Source organism: Tursiops truncatus, chromosome 1 (genome assembly GCF_011762595.2).
Source record: "Tursiops truncatus isolate mTurTru1 chromosome 1, mTurTru1.mat.Y, whole genome shotgun sequence".
NCBI lineage: Eukaryota > Metazoa > Chordata > Mammalia > Artiodactyla > Delphinidae > Tursiops > Tursiops truncatus.
The window spans coordinates 144,245,081-144,266,950 of record NC_047034.1 but is presented as its reverse complement, the minus strand read 5'-3'; the positions used below and the strand labels follow the sequence as shown (position 1 = coordinate 144,266,950).

The 21,870-nt window shown below is 35.7% G+C and overlaps 1 protein-coding gene and 1 pseudogene across 3 annotated transcripts in view; both read right to left on the bottom strand.

Moving 5' to 3' along the window:
• SPATA6 (spermatogenesis associated 6) overlaps positions 1 to 21,870 on the bottom strand; it is a 153,349-nt gene that overhangs the window by 36,447 nt on the left and 95,032 nt on the right. Inside the window, exons 10-11 of one of the 3 annotated variants that reach the window (XM_019937843.3) lie at positions 20,519 to 20,703; positions 16,292 to 16,391 (exon numbers count right to left, since the gene is read on the bottom strand). The exons of 1 other annotated variant lie outside the window; for it this stretch is intronic. In XM_019937843.3, coding sequence (XP_019793402.1) covers positions 16,292 to 16,391; positions 20,519 to 20,703 — 285 coding nt within the window. The remainder of the gene's footprint in view (positions 1 to 16,291; positions 16,392 to 20,518; positions 20,704 to 21,870) is intronic. One more of the 3 variants, XM_019937844.3, reaches the window with a different exon arrangement.
• On the bottom strand, positions 9,804 to 9,934 carry LOC117310013 (U4 spliceosomal RNA; annotated as a pseudogene).

The window sequence follows — 21,870 nt, the reverse complement described above, 5'->3', positions numbered from 1 at the left end:
GTGTTCTCAAGACATAGCAGAATAAAGCAAAAAAATTTTTTAAAAAGAAAAAATAAAATTCCCCCACCCAAAGAATGTTTGGAATTCTACAAATACACTTTTAAATAACCCAAAGGTAAAAGAAAAATTACAAAGGAAATTAGAAATAGTAGTAAAATTATGACACTACTTAGAAAGAAATCTATAGTCTTAAATACATGTATACATTAGGAGAAAGCCTAAATTTAATGATGTGAATAGTCACCAAAAGTTTTTAAGAGAAAGATAAGCAAATTAATTCCACAGAAAGGAGAAGAAAAGAAATGATATAGACCAAAAATTAATAATGTAGGAAAAATACATACAATAGAGAAATAAAACCAAAAGTTGGTTTTTCAGAGGAAAAAAGTAACAAATCTCATAATTCCTTTGTGAGACTTATAATAATCTCCCTTTTATCACCATCATAGAGAAGTGATTTTAAAAAAAAAACAAGAGCAAACATTTATTAAACACTTTCTATATGCCAGTGTCATTCTAAGTATGTTACATATACTAATTCTACTAATACAAGAAACCTATCAGGAAACTGTTAACAGAGAAGTAATTTGTTGAACAAACTGGTTCCAGACAGAGCCTTCATAAAACAGCACACAGCTGGTATGTAGTAGCAACTCAATTCATCTCAGTTAAACTTACTAATCAACTTCAAACTATTAAAATTTAAACCATACTATTCCTTGGCAAATCACATACCCTATCCTTCCTGATTTATTCTTTCATTATACTATTTTGGCATATTTATATAAAAATCAGTACTTTTAAAAATAATTGGAAGATCTGGCAACATTGCGCCTGAATTCCTATATGGCAACACTTAACAAGGGCTGAGCAGTGGCTTTCTCCTACAGAGAGGTCATAGACTTACTTTCTCTATTGGTCACAATACTCAACACCTACCCTAACTTTTTTTTTTTTTTTTTGTGGCAGTACGTGGGCCTCTCACTGCTGTGGCCTCTCCCGTTGCGGAGCACAGGCTCCGGACGCGCAGGCTCAGCGGCCATGGCTCACGGACCCAGCCGCTCCGCGGCATGTGGGATCTTCCCAGACCGGGGCATGAACCTGTGTCTCCGGCATCGGCAGGCGGACTCTCAACCACTGCGCCACCAGGGAAGCCCTACCCTAACTTTTGAATGCATCTGACTTCATGACTTCCTGGATTTCAGGATAAAGTCTATGCTTCCTATTCTGCTTTTTCCACGATTTGGCCCAACAAGAACCTTCTGCTTTAACTGGATTATACCTAACAATTTCCAGAATGAGTTTTATATAAAAACATGAATTTCTAGAGAGTATAGGCTTATAGGATTAAGTCACATTCTCTTTATTTCTGTCAAAAGGCACCAGAAACTGGGGTTCAGATGTGATAGCAAAAGGACTGGGGTCTTTGTTGAAATGACCTTAGATTTTCTTGAATTAAGTCAAAATGCTGAGTGTTTTCTCCTCATTCAACTGGGTTTTATTTTCAATAGGCTCTTTTGTGATCACTGACTTCCATTAGCTTGTTTGAGGTGGGTTCTCTTCATTTATAAAGGATTGGCAAACTATGTTTTACAATCCTCTGTACTAATCAAATATTTAATGATTTTTGAAGGACTTTTTCACTGTCCCAGAAGAGCCTCATATTTAAATTCTTTGTGAAATAAAAATACGTTTTTACTTTTAAAAATTCTTTGTGATGTAATGTAAAAACACTTAATGTTTATATTTAATAAGGGCTACCATTCTCTGTGAGTATCCTTCAAGCAGGTCCAACATGGACTTTGGTCTGACCTGTGTCTAGGGAGTGTGTTTTAGTGTACAGCTCACAACGTGTGTCTCTGGTATGTTAGTGTTTGTTTCTGAACATGGATCTTGTTTTCACATGTTAAGGTTTAGGCATATTATTAGGCTTACATGTATCAGATTGTACTTTGTGGGTTTATCTCTGTAGAGCTTAGTGGTTAAGATCAAATAGTATTAATCTGGACTCAAATCTTGGCTCCAACCAACCTAAGTAGCCATGTGACCTTATATAGAAGTTACAACTTTTCTGAGGCTCAGTTCCTCATCTTTGAAATAGTACTTTTTAATAGTACTTACTTTGTAAGATTATTGTGAGGATAAAATGGAATAATAAATACATGTATAGTACCTGGACTATAGTGAATGTTTAATAGTTATTATTCCTATATAAATAATTTCAGTTTTTCTCTGGAAGAACAATAACATTTCCTACTTATGCTTTTTATTCTTATACTTAATCGTATACTATGCCACACTGTTTTAATCTTTCACACTCATTTTTTAGTTTATAAAATAATCACTGGATTATACAGGTTCCTTATGGAAAATATGATTTCATGAAAATATCCCCAGTGCTTTGCATAGCGCAAGGTACAGAGCATGTAGATATTAGAGGAAAAATGTTCAATATATACTTAATGAAAGAACATAGGCAAAAAAAAAAAAAAGACTAATTTGAAGAGTTTGTGTTCAGGCTGCTCTTAATGTAAAACCACTTAAGATACTGAGATTTAGTGTCCAGTGTAAGCCAACATGAGCCACCTTACTGCCTTCCATTCGAGAAAGGCAGGTCAGAGACAAAACAAATTAAGGTAATTAAAAGAAGTGATGTGACACATGGAGGCTAAACAATACACTACTTAATAACCAAGAGATCAGTGAAGAAATCAAAAAAACACCTAGAAACAAATGACAATGAAAACACGATGACCCAAAATCCTATGGGATGCAGCAAAAGCAGTTCTAAGAGGGAACTTTATAGCAACACAATCCTACCTTAAGAAACAGGAAACATCCCAAATAAACAACCTAACCTTGAACCTAAAGCAATTAGAGAAAGAAGAACAAAAAACCCTCAAAGTTAGTGAAGGAAAGAAATCATAAAGATCAGATCAGAAATAAATGAAAAAAAATGAAGGAAATGATAGCAAAGGTCAATAAAACTAAAAGCTGGTTCTTTGAGAAGATAAACAAAATTGATAAAGCATTAGCCAGACTCATCAAGAAAAAAAGGGAAAAAAAGACTCAAATCAATAGAATTAGAAATGAAAAAGGAGAAGTAACAACTGACACTACAGAAATACAAAGGATCATGAGAGATTACTACAGGCAACTATATGTCAATAAAATGGACAACCTGGAAGATATGGACAAATTCTTAGAAATGCACAACCTGCCGAGACTGAACCAGGAAGAAATAGAAAATTTGAACAGACCAATCACAAGCACTGAAATTGAAACTGTGATTAAAAATCTTCAAAAAAACAAAAGCCCGGGACCAGATGGCTTCACAGGCGAATTCTATCAAACATTTAGAGAAGAGCTGACACCTATCCTTCTCAAACTCTTCCAAAATATAGCAGAGGAAGGAACACTCCCAAACTTATTCTACGAGGCCACCATCATCCTGATACCAAAACCAGACAAATTGACACAAAGAAAGAAAACTACAGGCCAATATCACTGATGAACATACATGGAAAAATCCTCAACAAAATACTAGCAAACAGAATCCAACAGCACGTTAAAAGGATCATACACCATGATCAAGTGGGGTTTATTCCAGGAATGCAAGGATTCTTCAATATACGCAAATCAATCAATGTGAGATACACCATTTTAACAAACTGAAGAATAAAAACCATATGATCATCTCAATAGATGAAGAGAAAGTTTTTGACAAAATTCAACACCCATTTATGATAAAAAACCCTCCAGAAAGTAGGCATAGAGAGAAATTTCCTCAACATAATAAAGGCCATATATGACAAACCCACAGCCAACATCGTCCTCAATGGTGAAAAACTGAAAGCATTTCCACTAAGATCAGGACCAAGACAAGGTTGCCCACTCTCACCACTCTTATGCAACATAGTTTCAAAAGTTTTAGCCCCAGCAATCAGAGAAGAAAAAGAAATAAAAGGAATCTAAATCGGAAAAGAAGAAGTAAAGCTGTCACTGTTTGCAGATGACATGATACTATACAGAGAAACCTAAAGATGCTACCAGAAAACTGCTAGAGCTAATCAATGAATTTGGTAAAGTAGCAGGATACAAAATTAATGCACAGAAATCTCTGGCATTCCTATACACTAATGATGAAAAATCTGAAAGTGAAATTAAGAAAACACTCCCAATTACCACTGCAACAAAAAGAATAAAATATCTAGGAATAAACCTACCTAAGGAGACAAAAGACCTGTATGCAGAAAATTATAAGACACTGATGAAAGAAATTAAAGATGATACAGATAGATAGAGAGATATACCATGTTCTTGGATTGGAAGAATCAACATTGTGAAAATGACTCTACTACCCAAAGCAATCTATAGACTCAATGCAATCCCTATCAAACTACCACTGGCATTTTTCACAGAACTGGAACAAAAAATTTCACAATTTGTATGGAAACACAAAAGAACCCAAATGGCCAAAGCAATCTTGAGAATGAAAAATGGAGCTGGAAAAATCAGGCTCCCTGACTTCAGACTATACTACAAAGCTACAGTAATCAAGACAGTATGGTACTGGCACAAAAACAGAAAGATAGATCAATGGAACAGGATAGAAAGCCCAGAGATAAACCCACGCACATATGGTCACCTTATCTTTGATAAAGGAGGCAAGAATATACAGTGGAGAAAAGACAGCCTCTTCAATAACTGGTGCTGGGAAAACTGGGCAGGTATATGTAAAAGTATGAAATTAGAACACTCCCTAACATCATACTCAAAAATAAACTCAAAATGGATTAAAGACCTAAATGTAAGGCCAGACAGTATCAAACTCTTAGAGGAAAACATAGGCAGAACACTCTATGACATAAATCACAGCAAGATCCTTTTTGACCCACCTTCTAGAGAAATGGAAATAAAAATAAAAATAAACAAATGGGACCTAATGAAACTTAAAAGCTTTTGCACAGCAAAGGAAACCATAAACAATACAAAAGACAACCCTCAGAATGGGAGAAAATATTTGCAAATGAAGCAACTGACAAAGGATTAATCTCCAAAATTTATAAGCAGCTCATGCAGCTCAATAAAAAAACAACCCAATCCAAAAATGGGTAGAAGACCTAAATAGACATTTCTCCAAAGAAGATATACAGATTGCCAACAAACACATGAAAGAATGCTCAACATCATTAATCATTAGAGAAACGCAAATCAAAACTACAATGAGATATCATCTCACACCGGTCAGAATGGCCATCATCAAAAATCCAGAAACAATAAATGCTGAAGAGGGTGTGGAGAAAAGGGAACCCTCCTGCACTGTTGGTGGGAATGTAAATTGATACAGCAACTATGGAGAACAGTATGGAGGTTCCTTAAAAAACTACAAATAGAATTACCATACGACCCAGCAATCCCTCTACTGGGCATATACCCTGAGAAGACCATAATTCAAAAAGAGTCATGTACCAAAATGTTCTTTGCAGCTCTATTTACAATAGCCCGGAGATAGAAACAACCTAAGTGTCCATCATCGGATGAATGGATAAAGAAGATGTGGCACATATATACAATGGAATATTACTCAGCCATAAAAAGAAACGAAATTGAGTTATTTGTAGTGAGGTGTTTGGACCTAGATAGAGTCTGTCATACAGAGTGAAGTAAGTCAGAAAGAGAAAAACAAATGCCATATGGTAACACATATATACGGAATCTAAGAAAAAAAAAAAAGTCATGAAGAACCTAGGGGTAAGACGGCAATAAAGACACAGACCTACTAGAGAATGGACTTGAGGATATGGGGAGGAGGAAGGGTAAGCTGTGACAAAGTAAGAGAGTGGCATGGACATATATACACTACCAAACGTAAGGTAGATAGCTAGTGGGAAGCAGCCACATAGCACAGGGAAATCAGTTCGGTGGTTTGTGACCACCTAGAGGGGTGGGATAGGGATGGTGGGAGGGAGGGAGACACAAGAGGGAAGAGATATGGGAACTTATGTATATGTATAACTGATTCACTTTGTTATAAAGCAGAAACTAACATACCATTGTAAAGCAATTATACTCCAATAAGGATGTTAAAAAAAAAAAAAAGAAGTGATGTGATTGTCTTTCACTTCTGAGTAGGACGGGGTTGTTTGTGTGTGTGTGTGTACATGTATACTTATATATATATATTTAAGGCATTAGATAGCTGCTTAAACAACAGTACTAGTGATGCCAAGATTCCTGAGGGGAGAGGTGAGTTAATAGTCTGCAGCTGTTATTTTCCTGGGGACATTTGTGGATTCTGAGAATAGAACAAAATGTTGAGAATCTATGCTTTGTCACAGGTCCACTGCCAGAGGACAAATATACCAGCAGTGTTCTGGCAGTCTTACTATGCTAGATGGACAAAATTAATAATCTGAGAGGCCAAAACCCAATGAGACACGATGGGTGCAAAACTGACCTGATGGGTCCCTCAAGACACTCGCAGAATGTCTGAAACTATGCAGGGTGAAGGGACAAAAAAAGCTCAGCAAAAGCCTCTGAAAAGCAGAAGCGATTTTCAGCTGTCTTGCCTGAGAAGATGAGAGTCATAAATAGTACCTATGAGAAGGAAGGGGCCTAGAACCACACCAACTCTCAGGTAAAAGCCCAAAGGGCTGAAAATTAAGAACCTGACAGTTTTGTTTTTTTTTTTTTTTTTTTTTTTTTTAATATTTAGGATTTAGAGAAAGGCTGCAAAGATAAAGAGTTCCTGTACACAGGAACTTCACCCTTCACCCAGCTTCTCTTAATGTTAACATCTCATATAACCACAGTAAATTTTGCAAAAACCAAGAAATTAACATTGGTACAATACTATTACCTAAACTGCAGACTTTATTTGGATTTCACCAGTTTTTCCAATAATGTACTTGTTCTGTTCCAGGATCCAATACAGGATACCATGTTGCATTTAGTCATCATTTCTCCTTAGTCTCCTCCAATCTGTGACAAGTTTCTGTTCTCCCTGTTTCTCATGATCTTGACATATTGGTCAGGTATTTTGTAAAAAATTTCTCAATTTTTAAAAAATTATTTATTTATTTATGGCTGTGTTGGGTCTTCATTTCTCTGCGAGGGCTTTCTCCAGTTGTGGCAAGCGGGGGCCACACTTCATCGTGGTGCGCGGGCCTCTTACTATCGCGGCCTCTCTTGTTGCGGAGCACAGGCTCCAGACGTGCAGGCTCAGTAGTTGTGGCTCACGGGCCTAGTTGCTCCGCGGCATGTGGGATCTTCCCAGACCAGGGCTCGAACCTGTGTCCCCTGCATTGGCAGGCAGATTCTCAACCACTGCGCCACCAGGGAAGCCCTCAATTTGGTTTTGTCTGATGTATTCTCATGTTTCGACTAAGGTTATGGGTTTGGGGGAACCATATGACACAGACGTGCCCTTCACATCCCCTGATATCAAAGGATACATGCTATCAACATGAGTTATCACTAGTGATGTTAATCTTGATCACTTTGATAATAAGGTGGTGTCATTTGCCAGATTTCTCCACCTAAATTACTATTTCTTTTTTCCATGCTCTATTCTTAGACATAAACCAAGTCCAGCCCACACTCAAGAAGAGAAGAATTAAGCTCTATCTCCTGGAGTTGGCAATATCAACAATTATTATTTAGGATTCTTCTGTAAGGAAGATTGGTCCATTCTCACCATTAGTCATTCATTGTTTCACTTACATCAGTGTGGACTCATGGATATTTATTTTATTGTTTGGATTATAATTGATACTAATGCTATTTATTTCGTTGCTCAAATTATTCCAGAAATGGCCACTGGGGCTCATTCAGGTTGCTCCTGTGTCCTTTCTTTTTTTTTGAGTTTTTATTTATTTTTTATACAGCAGGTTCTTATTTTCTATTTTATACATTAGTGTATAGATGCCAATCCCAATCTCCCAATTCATCACACCGCCACCACCCACCCCCCCGCTTTCTCCTCTTGCTGTCCATAGGTTTGTTCTCTACATCTATGTCTCTATTTTGATATGCCCCTATTCCCCTCACCTTTCTTGAACAATTCCTCACTTTCCACACTACAAGATGTTCTATGCTAATCTTCTGTTTTCCCTGCTCCACCCCGAGAATTAGCTATTGCTCTAAGAAAAAAGCCCTGGTAACTTTCACAGAAAATAGGTATTTAGAAATACATGATAGGTATTAGATCTGGGAGCTGGGTATCCATGTTGCTATTGGGTTGTCACTCCTTCTAGGCCCTTTCAGAGGGCAAAGACAGGAAATATGTGTGTATACTAACCCATGTATATTCATATATCTATATCTCTGAATTAATCTATCTGTATATATTAAAATAAACATGAATTAAAACTGTCATCTCAGACTCTAATCCAACTTCCCAGGGTTCATTCTAGCTTTTTCCCGTCTTGTTTCTTTATAACTTCTTTTTTCTGACAATAAGAAACCTGGTTGTTTTATCCACAATTTATTTACTTATTTATCCAACTCTTATATAGATGTAATTTCAGAATTGTTAGTTCATATCCCTGTATGAAACACATTTATCTACTAGAGCAGGGGCTGGCAAACATCTCCCAGGGCAATTCTGGCCCTTTGCCTGTTTTGGTATGGCTGATAGCTGAGAGTAATTTTTACATTTTTAAATGACTGGGGGGATAAAACAGAATATTTCATGAAAATTACATGAAATTCACATGGATAAAGTTTTATTGAAACACAGTCATGCTCATTTGTTTATGTGTTGTCTATGACTGCTTTCATGCCATATCAACAGAGCTGAGTAGTTGTGACAGGGACTCTATGGCACACAGACTCACAAAATATTTACTATCTGGCTCCTTCCAGAAAAAGTTTGGTGATCCCTAAACAAGAATATAGTGATCATGTAGTTCTTTTTGGCTTTAGTGTTACAGTATCCAGCCAAAATACCATATTCCAAAGTAATTTAGATAAGCTAATTTAAAGATAAGTCTTGTATTTTTAATACTGCTAGTTTAATATAATCTACATTAATTCTTCAGAAGACCCAACATCACACTTTTAATTTTTAATACAATAAATATAACTCTTTCTAATGTACATTTTTCTAGGAGTTTTGACAAATGCATAAAATTATATATCAGTCACACCAGTATATCAGGCAGTTCCTGTACCCTAAAAATTCCCCTGTGAGGCTGGTTTCTTTGTAGTCGACAGCTTGTGCATCTCCTAACTTTTGCTATTTTAACAATGTCATATAAATAAAATCATACAATGTGTAGCTTTGGGGTTCTGGCTTCTTTCATTTAGCAAACTAAATTTAAGATGCATCATGTTGTAGCATACATTAATAGCTCATTCTTTTTTATTGCTGAATTATATTCGATTGAATGGCTATACCAGTCTGTTCACCATTCACAATTAAAGTGCATCTTGTTTGCTTCTAGTTTTTGGTAATGATGAATAAAGTTTCTATAAACATTCATGTACAGGTTTCTGTGTGAAGATATGCTTTCAATTCACTTGGGTAAACAGCTAAGAAAAGGACTGCTGGGTCATATAAGTGTATGTTTAAACTTATACATAACTACCTTCAAACTGTCCTCAAAAGTGGCTGTACCTCTGAGCATTCCCACCAGCATCGAATGAGAATTCCTGTTGCTCCATATCCTTGACAGCATTTGCTACTGCAAGTTTTGCAGGGTTTCTTTGCGGCACTGGGGTCGGGGGATGTTTCTGTTTAACAAATTCTAATATGTGTGTAGTGCATCTCAGGCAGTTTTAATTTGCATTTCTGTAAAGACTATTGAGCATCTTTTCATATATTAATTGGATAAAAATGTCTGTTCAGATCATGTGCCCATTTTTCAATTAGCAATAATCGCACCTCGGATAAACCTCATTGGCTACGATACTGCCACTGCGCAAAGCTTCATGTGCCCATTTTTAATTGGGTTATTTATTTTCTTATTGTTGAGTCTGAAGAGTTGTTTTTATACATTTTAATTATGGATATAAGTCCTTAATTATATATGTGATTTGCAAATATTTTCATTCAGACAAGGGCTCGTCTTTCTATTCTCTTAACAGTGTCTTTCACAGAGCAAAAGTTTTTAATTTCAATGAAGTTTAATTTATCAATAATTTTGCTTTTCCTTTATGGATCATGTGTTTGGTGTCATATCTAAAGTCATTGCTAAATATAAATTAAGTGGATTTTCTACTATGTTTTAGGTCTAGGAGATATATATATATATGTATATATATATATATATATATATATTTGTTGTTGTTGTTGTTGTATGCGGGCCTCTCACTGTTGTGGCCTCTCCCGTTGCAGAGCACAGGCTCTGGACGCGCAGGTTCAGCGGCCATGGCTCATGGGTCCAGCCGCTCTGCGGCATGTGGGATCTTCCCAGACCGGGCATGAACCCGTGTCCCCTGCATTGGCAGGCAGACTCTCAACCACTGCGCCACAAGGGAAGCCCCTAGGATATATTTTGAATTATGTGTCAAGGAGTTTGTTTTTGTTTTCGTTTATCGATAACCATGTGTTAAAAAGACAACAAATGCAACGACTCCATTTAATTGACTTTGTACTTTTGTCAAAAATCAATATTTGTGTGGGTCTATTTCCAGAGTATCTCTCCTATTCCTTGATATCTGTGTCTATAATTTAGTCAATACTACAGTCTTCATTGCTATGCTTTACAGTAAGTCTTAAAATTAGGTAGTGGGTCCTCCAACTTTGTTCTTTTCAGAACTGTTTTGGTTTTTCAAGTTCCTGTGCTTTTCTATACATCCTAGAATCAGCTTGTCAATATCTATTTAAAAGCTTGACGGAGTTTTATCATTTCATTGAATCTAGAGTTCAAACTGGGGAAAATTGACATCTTAATTTGGAGTCCTCCAATCCATGAATATGGTATATCTCTGATTAGTTCTATCTTCTTTGATTTCTTTCAATGGTGTTTTGCAGTTCTCAGAATGCAGGTCCTGCATTAGGTATAATCCTGTTAGAATTATACCTAAGTATTTCAATTTCTGGTGCTATTGTAAACTGTATGGGTTTTCTAAATTAAAATTCCAATTGTTCATTGCTGGTATATAGGAAATATTACTTTCTTTGTATTTTGTGACATTGCTAAACTCACTTATTAGGAGCTTTTAGGTTGTTTGGAATTTTCTACATAGATAACCATATCCTTTGCAAATACAGTTTTGTTTCTTCCCTTCTAACCTTTATGCCTTTTATTTATTTTTCTTGCCTGTCTGCATTATCTAAGACTCCCAGTATGATGTTAAAGGAATGGTGAGAGAGGGCATGCTTGCCTTGTTTCTGAGCTTAGGGGGAAAGTATTCAGTCTTTCACCATTAAGTATAATGTTAGCTGTAGGTTTTTCAAAGATGGTCTTTATTAGGTTAACGAAGTATCCTTCTACCTCAACTTTACTAAGAGTGTTTATCATGAATAGAGTTGAATTTTGCTGGATACTTTTTCTGCCTATTGAAATGACACTGAGAACAAATATGTATTTAATCCTATGTTAATCCTATTCCTCCTATGTTAATAGGAGGAATTTACATTGCATTTCTGGAATAAGCCCACATGATTAGGATGTATTTTCATTTTTATATACTTCTGGTTCTAATTTGCTAATATGTTGTTAGGGATTTTTACATATATGTTCATGAAGGATTTTGGTCTGTATTTTTCTTTTCTTGTAATGTCATTGTCTGGTTTTGGCATCAGAAGAAATGTTGATACCATAAGATGACCTGGGGAGTATTCTTTCTTCTAGTTTCAGGAATGTGTAAAACTGGCATTATGTTTTCCTTAAAGGTTTGGTAGAATTCACTAGAGAAAGCCTCTGGGCTTAGCGTTTTCTTTTATGGAAGATTCCTAACTCTAAATTAAATTTCTTTAATAGATATACAACCATTGCAATTATCTATTTCTTTTTGAGTTAGCCTCGGTAGTCTATGTCTTTCAAGATGTTCTTGAAAGTTATGTCTTTCAAGAAGTTTCAAATAGTTTTCACAGCAATGTAAACAGAGCAGAAGACAGGATTAGCAAACTAGAGGACATTTCAAAAGAAAGTATCTAAACTAGAAAGAGAGAGAGAGAAAAAAAAGAATTAAAAACATCAAAATAAGCATAAGATTCATATGATACACAGTCTAAAGACCTTACATAAATGTAACTGGAAACTCCAGATGGACAGTAAATAGATATTGGGGCAGAAGCAATGTTTAAAGAAAGAATGAACAGGTTTTCCAAAACTGATGAAAGATATCAACCTAAAACTTTAAGAAGCTCTGCAAACTTAACGTAGAATTGATCCAAGAAAATTACATCTAGGTATATCACAGTACGATTACTAAACACAAAGTTGAAGAGCAAATCTTAATTGCAACAAAGGGGGGAAACTCCACATTACTGCAAAGGAATGACAGCTGACTTTTCAACTGACACAAATGAATGGCTTCTTTAAAGTGCCCAAGGAGGGAATTCTCTGGCAGTGCAGTGGTTAGGATTCTACTTTCACTGCTTTCACTGCCAAGGGCACAGGTTCAATCCCTGGTCAGAAAACTAAGATCCCATAAGCCATGCGGTGTGGCAAAAAAAAAAAAAAAAAAAAGTGCCAAAGAAAATAACCACCAACCTAGAAATTTATAACTTTATATCTAGTAAAACCACCCTACACAGAAGTAAAATCATGATGTTTTCAAACAAACAAAACTGGAATTCAAAGCCAGGATAATAACATGAAAGAAAGTACTAAAGGGAGTTTTTTGGGCAGGAGGAAAATGACTCAAAAATCCAAATGGGCATATGGAATTGCAGGAAAGGATGAAGAATAATAGAAAGGGTAAATATGTGATTAAAATGAATAAACATTACTATGCAAACAAAATTAATTTGTTGTGTGTTTTATATACGTAGAATCAAAATTCATGATAATAGATGTTCAGAAGAAGAGGTGGGGGCTTCCCTGGTGGCACAGTGGTTGAGAGTCCACCTGCCGATGCAGGGGACACGGGTTCGTGCCCCAGTCCGGGAAGATCCCACATGCCGTGGAGCGGCTGGGTCCGTGAGCCATGGCCGCTGAGCCTGCGCGTCTGGAGCCTGTGCTCCACAATGGGAGAGGCCACAACAGTGAGAGGCCCGCGTACGAAAAAAAAAAAAAAAAAGAAGAGGTGGGTTAAAAAAAGAGTTAACTGTTTTTAGGTCCCAACATTACTGGGGAGGTCAACAAAGAAATAATTCGTTATATATGCAAGTTGAAATCTCTAGGGAAATGAATAACAGAATAGTAAAAAAATGAATAATGAGTTAATAAAAAGGAAATGGATAATTAAAAAGTTACTAATCCAAATAAAATCTGCATCAATCTACATAAAAATTCTAGATTTTCATTATTGGAAAGAAATCTCATGTGCTATTCACAAGATACGCACTTTAAATATATTGATAAAAAGCAAAGGATGGAAAAATATACACCATGCATATACTAGGGAAAAGAAAGCTGCTATAACTATACAACTAGTAGACAAAACATACTGTGAAACAAGAAATATTACTAGAAACAAAAAGGGAACGTTTACATAAGAGGTTTGTATCGTAGTCTGAAATCTGTATCCAACTAACAATTTGGCTTCAAAATACATAACATAAAATTAACAGAACTAGAAAGAAAAACAGACATATTCACAATCATAAAACTTGAAACTTTCATGAAATTTGACACCTACCTACCGCTATACAGAAAAAAATAATTCCAACAAAAAGCCTTTAGAAGAAAACATATGATAGAATCTTGAACTAGACTGATGGAAGAAATTTTCACATATTGAGGTATGGGGAATCATTCTGGCTTGTACATCATTTGGCTTGAACTTTATGCTAACTAGAGCCAGCAGTCTTATGGTCTGTCAAATGTACATTGTACAATTGCTTTAACTAAAAACAACAACAACAGCAAATAACAAAAATGCACTTTGCACTTACCAGACTGTTTAGAATGTCCACTTGGAAGATAGGGATAAATGTGGGCCCTTTCTATGACACTAATGCTAGTACTCCCTCGAAGATGCGGTTCCCTTCTCAGACACTGTGGTCATGCTGACTCGCTGTGTATGTGCTGATCAGTCTCTTTGGAAACTTTGAAGGACTGTACCCCTGTCATGTCTGATGTTTGTTCTTTGTTCTGACAAGATATGAAACTGAGGTTCAGGCATCCAAAATGGAGCCAGTTGGTCACTGTGGATGTGGTTTCAGACATGTTCCTGCATCACTAAGACCTTGAAATTTTCTGAACTGTATCAAACTCAAGGATACCACCAGCAGTTCTCAAAACAACATCTGCAGCTGCAGCCAGCTGCAACCTGAAGGTCTCAAGGTCTCCCCCTGTGACTACACAGCCATTTCGGACCCTAACCAATCCTTACTTAACTCATCTACCCAACTGTAACTCTGCGGTTTTTGCTGATATAAGCCTCCTCCGCTTTGTAGTCTGGCAGAACACAATTCAAGTGCTTCTCCTTCACAATTCAAGTGTCCTCGGCTATAGTCCTCAGTCTGGCTCTAATAAAGCTTTTCTCTATTCCTATTTTGGATTTATTATTTCTGTTGACAAGACAAAAATTGTAAAAATGCTAATAAAAAAAGATAAATTTGATTCATTGTATGTAAGAACTTCTTTTCATCAAAAGATACCATTAAGAGAATGAAAAGGCAAGGCACAGAGTGGAAAAAGAAAATTGCAAAACATATATCTGACATATCAAAAATCAACATGGAACTTTAACAAAACAAAAAAAGAGACAACTCAGTACAAAAATAGGCAAATAACTTGAACAAGTACTCACAAAAGAGGATATCCAAATAGCAATAAACATATGTACTAGTCATCAAGAAACAGCAAATTAAAACCATTATGTTATAAAACTATTTCTCACTATCAAAATGCCAAAATTAAAATACACACACACACACACACACACACACACACACACACACACACAACCTATCAGTAGTAGCGAGGACAAACTGAATTCACACAGGCTGGTAGTGGGAGTGTAAACTGTTAAAATCACTTGGAAAAGTCTTTGGTGGTATCTAGTAAAGCTTAATGTTTACACACTCTATGAGCAATTCCACTGGTAGGGACATACCCAAATAAAATGTATACAATGTTACCCAAGGATTAATAAGCTGTTCATAGCAGTCCTAAAATAGCTCAAACCAGAAACAACCCACATGTCCATAAACAGAGGAATGCATAAATCAATGGCAGTATTTTCACACAATGAAATACCATGCAGCAGCAAGAGTGCAGAACCATATAACAAGATGTCTGTATTGCAAAAATGTCTGAATTGAAAAAACAAAATGAAGTAACTACGAAAAGAAGGGAAAAGACATGGTTGGATGTCATTTGTATAAAGATCAAAAATATACGATACTAATCTTGCTATTAGAAGTTAGGATAATGTTAACCCTGGGAGTGACAGTCACTGGGACTATCTATATTACACTTTGAAAACAAATTTAATTTAAAATCAATATGCATACAGAAACTTTCAACAGTACAAACTGATGTCAATGTCACATAATCCAGTTATATCTCCAGGACTAAACTTGGTGTCCAACATGACTCATGATAAACAATTGTTTTTAAATTAATGACTGAAACAAGAAATCAAACACAAAAAGAATAATATACTGTAATTATTTCCCAGCTGTTGTTCATATATATGTTTATTTGCCTTATGTCAGAAAGTATTCTCATACTGATCTTCTCTAATATGAAACCTGATAAACCTGACCTCTTCTTTTCCTCTTTTAAGTTTTAATTAACATAAAAATCAGCTGGGAAACTTCTCCAAAATACATATGTCTCATCCCATCTCTCGTTCTACCATTTAATCAAATCTGTTTGCAGGAAATGGAATTGCTTTATTCTGGGTCACAAAACAAGGGTTCCCATATTTTGAAGGCTGTGAAAAAATTATCATAAAGTCACTACTTACTGACTCTTTATGAGATAGTTATCACTAACATTTTTTATAGTTCACATGATCTGTGTCAAACATTTTGCATAATGACTCAGGTCAAGCAGGAAGTTAGATACATTGCCTTTAGCAAAACCACTGACTTCCTTTAAATGGAGGTTGTATCTTTTCTATTCCTTCCCAGTGATTAAACTTTGCGAGCTTTAAGCATCTTGGGTGGTTTTCATGCCTAATTATAAAAAGCCTTCAAAAGAAAAATTTAGAAACTAACATATAAATGTCTCTGATGAGCCTGATGTGATTTCAAGACATTCTTTACCCGGTCATGGATCTCATCGCAGTTTGAAGGTGAACACCAGTCAGAATGGAATCTGTAGGCATAAAAAACAAAGGGGACTTGTAGCCAGAGGGACAGAAAAGTAAATCTTTCCAAATGCCAGACACAGAAAGTTATTTTTTCTTATCTCTATGTGATAACATAAAAAGATTAAAATAACGTATTTTCTTTCTTTGACCGAGGGTGAGAGGCAGATATAAAATCAGGTACTAATTCTCAACTGTAGTATTAAGTCCTCACAATATGTTCCATTAACAGTCTTAATAATAAAGTTTGACATGATTTGGGGAGAGCATATCTATATATCTGACCATTTTAACAATTTCCATACATAATTCTTCAGAGGTTTATCTTTAAATAAAGATATAAATTTTTACATTAGAGCAATAACTCCACCTATAGTGCCTTTAAAATTAGTTCTTATTTTCCAGTCTTGAAATTAAACATGTCAAAGAAGAAGGAAAGCAACTATTCCTCTTTCTCATGCCCTTCCCAAACTCAAAACTGGCACTTGTATAATTAAGCTACTTTATTTGTTTTATACAAGTAATAATGAAAATTTCCACATCCATCTGATTATAATGCATCTACATGACATATTCTTGATAATTCCTTTATAAAGGAATGAGTACTAAAATGTTAACAGGTTGCTTAAAACTTTCTAGCTCCCAGTTTGTTCTTACAAAGTTATAATTTTACGTGTTTACACAAAGTATAAACTGTTAAGCAGGATAAATGATTTACATAATCTGTTTTAAAGAATGCAATCAGTAATGGATGATCAACTATATATAAATTTTAATCTCCTGCATTTGTAATAGGAAGTGTTGCTGCATTTATGGAAATATATCAGCAGACCTTGCTATTTGCTACATATGTAACATATCTTGAAAATCAGAGACCCAAATATCCAGCTCCAAGAGGATCTCTTCAATGATACTATGAGAGGATCCACTAGTCTGTGCTGTGGTATAAGAAATAATTACCTAGCAATCTAACTCCATTTACAAAAAGCAAAACCTTTAGCATGATCAAAAAGAATATCAGCTCCTTTTAAATTAGATTTTCTATTATTTCTTAGTCTGATTTTAGTAATAACTCTACAAGCTAATATAAATTATAAGTCATAATATTAATATTTATACTTTAAGGAGAAAACTGCTTCTGAAATGTAACACTTATAATCAAAATTGAAACCCTTGCATGGTGTGCTAACCCTATTGGAGGTATTCTTTAAATAGGCTTAAAGCAAAAAGGACTTTCACTGTAAATAAATTCATCTGCTTAGAGTCACTGGTAAAGTTTTCAAAAGTCTGTTTATTCATATACATGATTAAGGAGTCAGCTTTTTACAGCAATCTTAGAGGAAAACTTATTTAATTTTAATGAAGATTTACCCAGATAAACCAGAGCTGTATGTTCTGTCATATTCCCAAGTTTGCCTGGGACATAAAATCTACATTTACATCAGTTTAAATTGTTTATTGATTCCAATGGATTGTATAAATATAGTATATTTCTCGGTGACCTGAAAGCCAGATCAGAGAATGACTTATATTTAAAGATGTGGTACTGAGTGTGCTAAAAAGAACAAAATGTTTTTGTTCCTAGTAATGTCTTAAAGACATATTGTTTGACATATTTTACTTTCTTCTATAGACTAGATCTAGACCTTTTTTAGAAAATACACTCAAAGCAGAGGTGTTCTACGTTAGTGAAAGTAAAAAAGTTTATTTACCCTGGAAAGTACCCCAATAAAATTTTATTAACTTATTTAGATGTATTCAAACTAAATTGCCATTATATTCTTTTATTTTAAAAGTACCTCAAATTTCCTCAAGTCGTAAGTAAAATATGTAATGTTTAATATTTGAATCACTGATATCCTTCTGGCAAAGAACTTATTTATCTATATCTACTATCCAACATCAAAATAAATGTGTAAATGCTGTTACCTACTCTAAACCATCCCCTGCATTGAAATATGAAAAAGGGACAGTTGACTTTAGCTACCCTCAATAAAGAATTTTTGAAAATAGCCTCAGTGAAGAATTTATCAACCTGGCTTCAAAGCTGGGACAATTATATACAAGGATAAAATAACACAAGACTAAAATTGATATTTTACTATAGTAGTAGACAACTGGAGAGTTCTGCAAAATATGCAAAAAGGTAGAAAAATAAATCAATATTTATAAAAACATCTCCAAGGAGATACAGGTAAAAAAAATTCTTGAAAACCTACAGATATGGCAAAGAACCTAATCAAGAAAACCACAAGGGCTTCCCTGGTGGCGCAGTGGTTGAGAGTCCGCCTGCCGATGCAGGGAACACGGGTTCGTGCCCTGGTCCGGGAGGATCCCACATGCCGCGGAGCGGCTGGGCCCGTGAGCCATGGCTGCTGAGCCTGTGTATCCGGAGCCTGTGCTCCACAACGGGAGAGGCCACAACAGTGAGAGGCCCGCATACCACAAAAAATAAAAAAAAGAAAACCACAAGTGCTTAATTCTAAAAGTAGGGAAAAAGAGTGTAGCACCAACTGAATATCTGAACATCTGAGCAGACATGGAAATCAAAGAAAGTCCCTGAAAACTGAGATGCAAGTTACCAGACTTCAGTAGAAAAACCTCTCTTCAAGAGCTTCTCCTGAACTTTTAAAGCCTATAGATACACAGACATATATCTCCCTATGTAAATATACAGATGTATCTATCTATGTATCTATCTATGTATCTATCTATCTATGTATCTATGTATCTATCCGTCTATGTATCTAGCTATGTATCTATCTATCTATGTATCTATCTACCTACCTACCTACCTACCTACCTACCTACCTATCTGTCTGAACTTGATCTCCATAGGCATAATTCTAATACACTTGAAGCAACATTCATCAAAATTCCCTATCTCAGGATGAGGGTCTCTAGCATACCTTCATATACCCATTTCAAATGCTTACAGGGCTAATGAGGAAACAGATAAATCTATCTGTTCAAGACAGAGATGTTTTAATACAGTTTCCAAACTGATATACTCTTGTTTGAATCATCAGTTTTGAGATGAACTTTTGATAGACTCTCTACAGCTAATTTAAACTTCCTTATTTATGCCTGATAGCCCTAAGTACGCTGCAGGAATTTGGTGTGGTACTTTAGCTTTTTGATACCATTTGTAAAGATAGGTTTTATTTCTATGTGTTGACGGCATATCTCTTAGGTTTTCAAATTTCTATAAAATTTCTTAAATACCCAGGGTTGGGTTTTTGGTTTTGTTTTTTAATTTATGACAACTCTTGTTTTCTATGTTACCAAGAGGGAGGCAAGGAATTTCCAATTTGGATTCAACAACAACAAAAACAGATGAAGAAGAATTCTTTCTTTCACATTCAAATTATAACAAGTGTCTAACTTTGTTTGCCAAAGCATTTTTAGAGGGAGAACTAGAATCTTTACATAAGGTTAAGATAGACAGACGATTCTCTTGGCAAGTTGAGGGTAGGTAATTTGAGGAAAATAGGCGCCATGTACCAATAATATATAGTATCATCATTATCACTAAAAGGAAAATATAACCTATGCTATTTTTATACATAAGCCATGACTATAATACTAAATCTCTATGAATCTACTAAAAACAAACTATCATATACTCTATTTTTCACTTGGGAACTACAAAATTTAATTAGGGTTAAAGTGACCCTAATTAATAAACTCACTAATAGTTAATAAACTCACTTTGAGAGAACTGGGCTGGGGAGGAGTATCTAGCATTGTATAATATGCAATATGTTCTAAACAAAAACAATTTAAAGTAAGTCTCTTAAAATCAGATTATCCCGTTACGAATAATCACATCACATACATAATTACTGTCTGCTCTTTTCTTTTCTTTTTTTTTTTTTTGCGGCACGCGGGCCTCTCACTGTTGTGGCCTCTCCCATTGCGGAGCACAGGCTCCGGACGCGCAGGCTCAGCGGCCATGGCTCACGGGCCCAGCCGCTCCGCGGCATGTGAGATCTTCCCGGACCAGGGCACGAACCCGCGTCCCCTGCATCGGCAGGCGGACTCTCAACCACTGCGCCACCAGGGAAGCCCTGCCTGCTCTTTTCTAATGATGATTACTCAAAAATTTAGTACAGAAATAGAGACCAAGCATTACCTTTCCCTGAGAGAAGCACGATTTAACACAGGGCTTGGAGAATGCTTCGGCATTGTAGAGGGTGCTGAATGAACGAGTGAGGTCCTGGATGAATGCTGGGGCTTGCTACGTGACCTTGAACTCAAATAGTCATCATATCTTTCCAAAGAGTCATCGAAGTCTCTCCCATGAGGTGTTCTGATGACCTGTTTAAAAATTTTTTATATATATACATGTATATATATGTGTGTATATATATATATACACACATATATATACATGTATATATATATATATATACACACACAGGATATATATAGTGACATTATACACACACACACACACACACACACACACACACACACATACCCTTTGTAAAAGTAAAAAAATCAAATATAATGCCACAGCTATATTTGAAGGTAAATTTCAAAATGTAGCAGTCATTACTACCACTGCATGACTAGACATTAAATACATATGATTATTCATTCCACATGTCCAAAATCTACAGAACTTTATCAATTCCAATGGCTTTTGAGTAGGAATAGGGTAAAGGTAGGGATGTATATATAAAACAAAGGACAAATATACATGAACTAATGATAGTCTAGTTTATCTATGAGGCCAAACAAAACAGAATTCTAGTCCTCATACTCATTCATTGCTTCATAATAAATCAGGGTAGATAAATGAATAAATTCCTACCCTTGTAGAACTTATATTCTAGTAAAATTTACATTCTAGTAAGGAGAGAGAGATTTAAAAACACACACCTGGAGTCTGTCATACAGAGTGAAATAAGTCAGAAAGAGAAAAACAAATACCGTATGCTAACACATATATATGGAATCTAAAAAAAAAAAACCAAAAAAAAAACCAAAACATGGTTCTGAAGAACCTAGGGGCAGGACAGGAATAAAGACGCAGAAGTAGAGAATGGACTCAATTGAGGACACAGGGAGGGGGAAGGTTAAGCTGGGACAAAGTGAGAGAGTGGCATGGACTTATAAATACTACCAAATGTAAAATAGATAGCTAGCGGAAAGCAGCCGCATAGCACAGGGAGATCAGCTCGGTGCTTTGTGACCACCTAGAGGGGTGGGATAGGGAGGGTGGGAGGGAGATGCAAGAGGGAGGAAATATGGGGATATATGTATATGTATAGCTGATTCACTTTGTTATAAAGCAGAAACTAACACACCATTGTAAAGCAATTATACTCCAATAAAGATGTTAAAACACACACACACACACACACACACACACACACACACACACACACACACCTGCCCGCCCAAAATAAATAGGTAAAATATACAGTATCTGGAAGGATGGTAAATACCATGGGAAGAAAATAAAGGCAATAAGAAGTG